Genomic DNA, 9,734 nt, shown 5'->3' on the forward strand with positions numbered 1-9,734 from the left:
ATAGAAAAAAAAGTTTTTTTTTTTTTTTTTTCAATAACCTTATGTAAATTATTTTATATTGATTCTCGTATCGTCGTGTAATAATTAATAAAAATAAAATAAAATAAATTCGTCGAAATACATTTAAAAAATAACTTTCCAGAGAGTTTAATTGTGGATAAAAGAGAAACAAGAAATTTAAAACCGTTTGTAAAAACCGGAAACGTTATCCGGAACTATTGCGGTAGTAATAATAATAATAATAATAATAATAAAACAAATATTGAATATATATGAGCATCGAATTATGATTTATTACAACGTGTGTAGTTTGTCATGAAGAGTTTTGTAGCCAAAAAAAAAAAAAAAAAAAAAAGTTAGGCTCTATATATAAAAGGATGGATTTTATAAATTCGTGTCTTAGAAGTAAAATCGAATTTTTTTTAACACACCGTTTTTTTTTTACGCGTTATTCACTATGCAAATATCCGTAAGTTTTTATCATTATTATTATTATTTTTGTGTGCGTGTGTGTGCGCGCGAAAGTGCTTAAAATTTTTTTTTTCAAATTTATTTTTCGTAACGGAATTTTATGTTCCGGAATTGGTGTTATTTTACTGTAAGCATTTTCATAAGGTTCTTTACGATTTTAAAATGGCGGACGACAAGGTGTACACGCTCACACATATGATTCAAAAAAACGAATAATTTTTTTTTTCGGTAATTACGTCACGCGGAGAACCGTGATAGGGTAAACGCGTGACGTCAGTGATAACGATAAAATTTTTAAAGGGGTGATGATTTTGTAAGGGCGAAAGAAGAGGGGGGGAGGAAAGAAAGAATTAATAATAATTTTTTTTTTTTGTTTTTTTTTTCGATTTATTATTATTATTATTATTATTATTATTATTATTATTATTATTATTATTATTATTATTATTACTTTTCCAGGTGACCGTATATTTGATTCTAATTTCCATGACCTTCGTCAAGGCTTCATTATTGGATCCAGTCGTGGAAAAGTAAGTTTTGATTTTTTGCCATGTGTGTGTGTGTGTGTGTGTGTGTCTGATAACTTTCTTTAATTAAATATTCCGTTCGAAAGCGTCCTGTTCGATTATTTCATTTTTATTTTTGGATAATTTTTCGCGCACGCACTCACGCACTCACGCACCCACGCACGCACGCCGACTCGAAGACAATAAAAAAAAAATAAAAATTTTTTTTTGACGATTATTTTTATGCGCAGAGTTGTTCACATAAATGCAACGCTCTCGCCGCACGGGGATCCGGGGATTTGGAAAAAGAAAACAATATGGAAACCACGTTGGGTTAAAGAATGGAAATCGGCGAAAGTTTTAAAACCGAGTTGGCGTAAAGTTTGGAGCCCCGTTTTTATTAAGGAATGGGTTCCCATACCGAAACCCCCGCCGGAAGATTGGGAATCGAAATCGACGCCGCTGTCGCCTTTGAATTTAGGACCGGATGGAAAAATTCCACTTTGGGATCCGATGCCGTATCCCGAATCGCAACAACCCCCGCCCATTCCGGAATCGGACGGTTTTCAATCCGGGTCTCAACCCGCAGCATTGCCCCCGTTGATACCACCGAATTCGACGCCATTCAATAAGGATCATCATCATTATCACCATCATCGTAATAATCATCAATGCGGTCAAAGCGAATGCCACGATATTCCTGTTGACACGTTCACACTAGAACAAATATCAAAAATAATCGGATCGAATCGGTTTAAAAAAGCCGCGGATTATTCGTCGCCAGGTACTACTCAATCAATAACTGATTTGTCAAAAAGTTCTGATGATTCGGAAAAATGGAGGTCCCGCCGTGAAAATTCTTTTCAGTTTCAGACCGGAAGAGGATTTAACAACAATTTACCCAATCTTCCTCCATTGTTTTTGGTTCCGCCGAAATTTCTACCGCTTCCGAATAATAATATTTTAAATAATTTAAACCGGTTCACGAACATCAATCGACAGAGACAAGTTTTCAACGGTCAAACGCCCGTGAGAGAAAACGTTTCACCGACGGGGGGACAACTACGTCAGTGGACTCCGATTTTTAATAATCAAAATAGAATTCCTAACAACAACCAATTACAAAACAGACCGAGTAAATTGGAACCCGTGAACGGAAATCACCGACAGAACAATAATAATAATAATAATAATAATAAGGATTTAAAATCGCACAACAGGCAAAATTCTCAAAACGGTCCGAATTTTATACAGCCCGCCGAATTAGTGGGAGAGTATCACTACAGCGAGCTGAACGGCGCCGTCAATGGAACCAATTTGAAATTTAAACCTCTTCCGACAACGAGTCCAGTTTTTTTAAATTTACAAGATAAAAAATCATTGCAAGGTACTTCCAAGATCAACAGTCTTCATCCGACGACGAGGAACCGACAGCAATCACAACCGGCACACAATGTTCAAAACAATCATTTACTTCAAGGAGCAATGAACGTTCGTAACCTTAATAATCACCCACCTCAACCAGCTGCCAAGGCCGACGGTAATCGATTACCTCAACCGGAAATAAACGTTCGTAATAATAATAATAATAATAATCATCCGCAACAACCTCAACCATCTGTGAATTCGATTCGATTACCTCAAACGGGTCACCCAAACGTCAACGATTACCGTCAACCACCACAGTCCGTCAACGGCCAAGTGTCATCATCAGACGTTGGATCAAACATTCCCGTGACAGGTAAGCCTCGACCGATAAGAAAAGACGGTCATACAAATTTAAACGACTACCAAGTGCAAGAAGTGGATAAGCAAGTTTACCGGACTCTACCGCCATCGTTGATTACGTCATCACCCATGCCGCCGGTTTCGATGACTACGTCATCTTCGCTACTACCTTCTTCATCGACGACGACGACGACGTCGTCTTCGAATTTCGAAGCGGAAATAATTCCAGTGAATGACATAACGGTGAACGTTTATCCAGTGTACAAACCTGAAAACGCGAGTTCGAACGTGGCGGATAAACTGAAAAACGAAATAATCGTTCGTAATAAGAGTGACGTCATTGAAAATTCAAAATCATTCGTCGAAAGTAAAATACGAAGGTTCGAATTATTTTATCCGAAAACGAATTCTTCGTTTAAAAATCAACCCCTCGAAGAATCCCTCATAACCGCCCTGCAAAAAGTTTATCCAAAAAATCAAGAAAAAAAATCAGAAGAAAATAAAAATTTCCAGGGTGATGAAATGGCGGCGGCGGTGGCGACGGTGGCGACGCCAACGACAACGACGGCGGAATCCCCAACAACGATAAGTTCAAAGGTCGAAATATTAACAAAAATTCCAGTTTTCATAGTGACTCCAACACGTCAAAATCCTTCCAGTTAATTTTTTATGATTTTTAATAATAGCAAATAATAATAATAATAATAATAATGATAATTGACTGTAAAAAGAGGGGGGGAGGGGGAAATTGTATTTATATACCTGAATGTAAATTTAAATTTCATTATTATTATTATTTTTTTTTTTTTTTTTTTCTTTCCCTTTATGAACAATATTTACAACTTACTGTTACTTTTTGCTTGTTTGTTTGTTTGTTTCTTTATTTTATTATTATTATTATTTTTAATGCATCATATGCCTTCTCATTTTTCTCTCTAATTTTTTTTGTTTCTTTTCATCGACTTCTGGATTATTGGGCGGTTGTTGCATGAAGTAAGGTTGTAAAATATTTTTCCATAATATCCAAAATCCTCTCATAGGAGCCTGAAAATACCAAAATTTTGATCAATGTAAAAGTAAGAGAGAAAATTTTAAGGATTTAGTGTCCCTATGGGAAGAAATTTATGATTACTCACGAGAAGCCATAATAACCAAAAATAATTCGAATATAATGATAAAACCTGACAACCTGCTGTTAAAATGATTAAGTCCTTGACATGCCTGAAATAAGACAATTAATAATAATAATAAAAGCGACAGGCTTTAAGCGAATAATTTTTATCAGTTTCGAGTAAAAAATAACTGTTTATTTTAAGGAAGTCGCCATGTAATTTCATATATCACTTACTCTGCGACACCACCTTGCAAATTAAGATCAACACCACTGTCGATTAATTGTCCAGAATCTGAATATTTAGCTTTCGACATGTGTACCATAAATTGATAACTTCCAGTGTAAGAAACTACAGAGAATAAAGTCAATACAATATCAACTGTTTTAAATGATGAGAAAATCATCATTCCGAGAAAATAAATGGCACTAGCTCCAAAAACCATATTTCTATAAAAAGTTAAAGTATCTTGATTTTCTGTAACTATTTGCTTTTGGCCCTTTGTGCCTTCCTTAACCTTTTTCGTCTGGAAAAACAAAAAAAGGAAAAACCTTGAATAACAACAGAACAGCATTGAATAATTATTATGTATAAAAAACGATCCTAATATACAAATAATGATTTTTTATTATCGAAAAAATAATATTTGAGTGAAAATAAAATGTTTCACGTTTGGGATAAACAATTTTCATTTAAAAATTGTAAAAAAATTATTAATTGTGAGAGAATCTAACGACATAACTTTTTTAAATATGGTGGGTAAAAAAAATTAAGTGATTAAATTAAATACGAACCGTTGTTTGCATTTTATAAAAATTTGTTAAATACACTTATTCATAAATAATTTATAGAGAAATATTTTAAATATATTTCATTAAAAAAAAAAAAAAAAAAAATTTGTTATTTCATTAACCTAAGTTTGTTAATATTAATATGCCATGTCACATTACATTACATTTGTCACATCACACAGTAAAATTCGCACAGCCTTCTAGAAATGTAACAACCCAGTTTAAGAATTTTACATGATTTTATGGAATAATAAAGGAAACCAAAAAGAAAAAGAATACATTTATCGACTTTGATGTTTTTTTTAAGTAAAATATTATTATGTAAATTTATTAATGAAAGATTTGTGAATATTTGAAATGTAAATCGTAAGATTTTTCATTCAAATTTTTTTTATATATTATCATTATTGAATCAGCTGACCCAAAGGATGACCAACATTACCGGAATTTAAAAAATGATTTAATGGGAAAATAACAAATCCGGGATAAATGTCTAACGAAATGTCAGGTTTAAATGTTATAAAATTATTATTAAAAATAATTTAGAAAGTAATTATATTAAAGACTGATAAAAATGGAATACGATTATTCTGTTTATAGAAGGGAAAAAGACCTTCATAACCGTTGCTGTGGTGGTTTGTTTTGGTGTATTAAAGTAAGTATATATATATGCAATGAACTCATCAAATTAATTTATATCAATTAGAGATTTTTTTTCTATAGAAATTTTCCCATTTTCCCATTATTTATATAAAATAAACTTTTTTGATATCCCCCAAAAAAAATTTACGGCGTTTAAATTAATAACCGTACATATTTTTTTGTAGGATATTTGCGGAATAATATGTGCTATGTTAACATGGCTTCTTATTTTATACGCCGAATTTGTTGTTATGGGTGTCATGTTGTTACCCAGTCCCTTTACAGCTTACAGCATGATTAATTCTGTCTTATTTCAAATATTTGCATTCATGGCTTGTGCATCTCATTTAAGGACAATGTTTACTGATCCAGTGAGTAAAAAATTTGACAAAATTTTATATTCTAGTAATTCCTTCGAAAATCGAGTCAAGTTTTTAATGAATTTCTCTCGTATTATCAATTCAGGTCACTTTAACAATTCTATTTGAATTTAATCATTAAATGTAAAAAGGTTTAGAATTTTTTAATGATGAAACATTTATTGTTTTCGCCAGGGTGCTGTTCCGAAAGGTAATGCTACAAAAGAAATGATACAGCAAATGGGACTCAGAGAAGGTCAAGTTATTTTCAAATGTCCAAAATGTTGCAGCATCAAGCCAGAGAGAGCACATCATTGTTCTGTTTGTCAGAGGTTTTACTTTTTTTTTAACTTTTGCTTTTAGTAATAAATTTAAAAAAGAATACATTAAATATGAATGCTTGAAATTTTTTTTATAGATGTGTTAGAAAAATGGATCATCATTGCCCGTGGGTAAATAATTGCGTAGGTGAAAACAATCAAAAATATTTTGTTTTATTTACAGTAAGTTATTTTGTTTTATTTATTTTATATAATTCGATGTTATAAAGGTCCCATGGTTAAAATTTTTTGTGTTTTTTTCTTACAGTTTTACATAGCAATGATCTCTTTACATTCCCTTTTTTTATCAGTGAATCAAGTTATTATGTGTGTTAAAGCAGAATGGAAACAATGTTCAAAATTTTCCCCACCTGCAACAGTAGTATTAATATTATTTCTCGTTTTTGAAGCTTTACTTTTTGCTATTTTCACCGCAATCATGTTCGGTACTCAACTCCAAGCTATATGGAATGATGAAACAGTGAGTGAATTCAAATTCCAAATAATAATTTTAATTTCCTCTTTCGAACCTTTAATAATATCATTTGTTTGTTAGGGAATAGAACAATTGAAAAAAGAAGAGGCAAGATGGGTTAAAAAATCAAGATGGAAAAGTATTCAAGCTGTTTTTGGAAGATTTTCACTCGCTTGGTTTTCACCATTCACAAGACCTCCATTGAAAACAAAAGTCGAAAGTTATTTATATTCTGTTTAATATCATTTACACTTAAAATTTGTTACAAAACATTTCTTCTTTATTATTTAATACCGATTGAAATTGATGATACTTCAATGAAAATGTCTACACATATATATATATAGTATTTATATAAAATTTTTTATTAATGTTTTAATAAAATATTTTCATTAATCATTCATTTCTGGTGACAAAAAGAGTATTAATGTTGTTTAGCTGTATTTATGGTGCCTTGTACTTAAAAAAAAAACATAAATTATTCTTTTTCTATCGTCTTTTCTTTTTTTTATATGTATCTATCTATACATTGCATAATTTAACGGTTTTTCATGAAAATAAATAAACCGTAAAGAAAATCAAAAAAAAAAAAAATGGCTGACAACCGCCATCATCACCATCATCACATTTTTCATTGTTTATTTTTTAATATAATTAAATCGATAATATTATTATTATTACGAATGTATTATTGTATTTTAAAAAAATAAAAAATGCTTTCGCTTGAAGTTTAAATTTCAAGTTTTCTTTTTTTTTTTTACTTATTATTATTATTATTTGTTATATTATTATCGAAACAAAATGACAAACGGTTTATTTATAAATTTGAAATTTTTTTTGTTTGTTTTATTTATTTATTTATTTATTTCGTGGCACCTTAAATTGAATTATCGATTAATATAAAATAAAAATAATTTTTGCAGCTGGCTGTAATGCGTTTTTTCTTTAAAAAAAAAAAAATGCAAAAAAATTTTTGTTATTATTTTGTTTTTATTTTCAAAAATTAATCATTTTCGTGCTTGTAAATGTTTAGCATTAAGTAAATAAAACCATTCATGGTTAATTAATTAATTATAAAAAAAAAAAAACATAATAAAATGACAAGCCTAATTAAATAATAATGGTTACTCTATAATATTTACATATATATATATTTTAAATATTTTTTTTTTTTATAAAAAAAAAAGAATTTTATGTGATGAACTTTACTACTAAGTGTAAAATGTATATTATTTTATTTGTAATATGTATTATTATATCGATTAATAATAAAACTTTTTAAATATGAATTTATTATCAATTAAATTTTTTTTTTATTAATATTTTATTTGTGTAAAAATTTTAACTTAAAATTTTAATTTAATTTTTATGAATGATTATTTCAAATGATAATTTTTAAATGAAAATGGTAATTTGTAAAAAACTTCGTTTTAGCAATAAAAAATGAAGTTTTAAATTTTTTAAATTGTTTTTTTTTACGTATAATTAATTTAAAATTTAAAAGATTGAAAATGTGTATATGTTTAAATTTAACGGTTAAAATGATAACGTGGCTCTAATTTTCTAAGTCCACGTTGTCGCAAAGTAGTGCTACTGTACCTAAATCAGGCGACAATTGGCTCTTCCTCGAAAAAATTTTACTGAAATAAGTGTTTTCAAGAGGTAATGTACTTTAATTTTTAGAATTTATAAATTTATTAAAATAAAAAAAAATGGCTTTAAAGATTTTGGGTAAATTTAAACTCTCGTGTAATGTTCCGTCGACTTTTATAACGTCTGTAAGATGTATGTCAATGGCTGAAACTGCATCAGATGTTCAACATAGAAATCCTTTTGCTAAAAAAGTTGAAGCTTTTCCAAAAGCTTTGTACGGAGGACGTCATACAGTTACGTTATTACCTGGTGGTGGTATCGGACCCGAATTGATGGAATATGTTAAAAAAATATTTAAAGCAGCTGGAGCTCCTGTCGATTTTGAAGAAGTTTTCATTGATCAAAATAGCAATTCAAATGAAGAATTAGAATATGCAATTATGTCTATTCGCAGAAACGGTGTCGCTCTAAAAGGAAATGTTGAAACTAGATCAATCGAAACAGGAGTTTCATCTAGAAATGTTGCTTTAAGAAATGAGTTAGATCTTTTTGTGAGCACAGTTCATTGCAAATCATTTCCTGGAGTTCCATCAAGGCATAAAAACCTTGACATTGTTATTATTAGGCAAAATACAGAAGGTGAATATGCTATGTTGGAACATGAGAGTGTACCAGGAGTTGTTGAAAGCATGAAAGTTGTTACTCTTCAAAATTCAGAAAGAGTCGCAAGATTTGCTTTTGAATATGCCAAAAAAGAAGGAAGAAAAAAAGTTACCACAATTCATAAAGCCAACATAATGAAATTATCAGATGGTTTGTTTTTGGAAACTGCCAGAAGAATTGCCAAAGAATATCCAGATATTCAACACAATGACATGATCATCGATAATTGTTGCATGCAATTAGTATCAAATCCTAAACAATTTGATGTCATGAACATGACAAATTTATATGGGACAATCGTTTCGAATGTTGTTTGCGGATTGGTAGGAGGTGCTGGACTCATATCAGGTGGTAATTTTGGAGATCACTATGCAGTTTTCGAACCTGGAACGAGAAATGCTGGTTCAGCGATAGCTGGTAAAAATATTGCAAATCCAGTAGCCATGTTGAATGCTGGCATTGACATGTTGGAATATTTAGGACATACAAAACCGGCCAAAAAAATAAGGAGAGCCATTTTGAAAACAATTAACAATGATAAAGTACGCACGCCTGATTTAAAAGGTACAGCTAAAAGCACTGATGTTGTTGATAAGATTATTATGAACTTAGACGAAACATTATATGATGAAAAATAAGTGACTTGCCTTGGAACCTGCCCAAAAAAAGGTAAAATGATTTTTATTCCTTAAAAAATTTCATGTTAATTATATAAATAATTAATTAATATTTCTTAAATTATTTTAGGTGTTCACACTTTCATTAGTAATTAAAAAAAAAAGCAAAAAAAAAAAATTGAAATAAATCAATAAGACAGCCGAAAACACTCGTTGTGATGACTGCATAATTATCATCATGTTATTACGGTATTTACAACAAACAACTAGTCAATTTTTCGATATTCTTTTTTTTTCCTATTATTATTATTATTATTATTTTTTTTTTATTATTATTTTCTTTTGTTTTTTTTTTTTTTTTATATTTACTCATTCTTACATTTTTATGACTTTAATTTTTTTTCTTTTTTTCTTAATATTGTTATTATTATGATTATTATTGTTGTTATTGTTGTTG

The 9,734-nt window shown here is 29.7% G+C and overlaps 4 protein-coding genes across 4 annotated transcripts; 3 read left to right on the forward strand and 1 right to left on the reverse strand.

Moving 5' to 3' along the window:
* Positions 1-957: 957 nt before the first annotated feature.
* On the forward strand, positions 958-3,368 carry Phum_PHUM425150 (uncharacterized protein; the record flags this gene model as incomplete). The annotated part of the gene is made up of 2 exons (XM_002429212.1): positions 958-1,001; positions 1,229-3,368. 2 exons carry the CDS (start codon positions 958-960, stop codon positions 3,366-3,368), a joined length of 2,184 nt encoding a protein of 727 aa, XP_002429257.1.
* A 240-nt stretch (positions 3,369-3,608) lies between these two features.
* On the reverse strand, positions 3,609-4,391 carry Phum_PHUM425160 (uncharacterized protein; the record flags this gene model as incomplete). The annotated part of the gene is made up of 3 exons (XM_002429213.1): positions 3,609-3,749; positions 3,842-3,926; positions 4,054-4,391. The coding sequence occupies 3 exons, from the start codon at positions 4,389-4,391 to the stop codon at positions 3,609-3,611; spliced, it is 564 nt and encodes a 187-aa protein (XP_002429258.1).
* Positions 4,392-5,182: 791 nt separating this feature from the next.
* Phum_PHUM425170 (Palmitoyltransferase ZDHHC3, putative) lies at positions 5,183-6,644 on the forward strand (the record flags this gene model as incomplete). The annotated part of the gene is made up of 6 exons (XM_002429214.1): positions 5,183-5,263; positions 5,436-5,621; positions 5,805-5,941; positions 6,028-6,112; positions 6,198-6,410; positions 6,486-6,644. 6 exons carry the CDS (start codon positions 5,183-5,185, stop codon positions 6,642-6,644), a joined length of 861 nt encoding a protein of 286 aa, XP_002429259.1.
* A 1,165-nt stretch (positions 6,645-7,809) lies between these two features.
* Positions 7,810-9,439, forward strand: Phum_PHUM425180 (isocitrate dehydrogenase NAD, subunit gammaputative; the record flags this gene model as incomplete). The annotated part of the gene is made up of 3 exons (XM_002429215.1): positions 7,810-7,812; positions 8,129-9,329; positions 9,408-9,439. 2 exons carry the CDS (start codon positions 7,810-7,812, stop codon positions 9,296-9,298), a joined length of 1,173 nt encoding a protein of 390 aa, XP_002429260.1. The 3' UTR covers positions 9,299-9,329; positions 9,408-9,439.
* Positions 9,440-9,734: the final 295 nt, after the last annotated feature.

The sequence above is a fragment of the Pediculus humanus genome, genomic scaffold (genome assembly GCF_000006295.1).
Source record: "Pediculus humanus corporis 1103172108194 genomic scaffold, whole genome shotgun sequence".
Taxonomy (NCBI): domain Eukaryota; kingdom Metazoa; phylum Arthropoda; class Insecta; order Psocodea; family Pediculidae; genus Pediculus; species Pediculus humanus.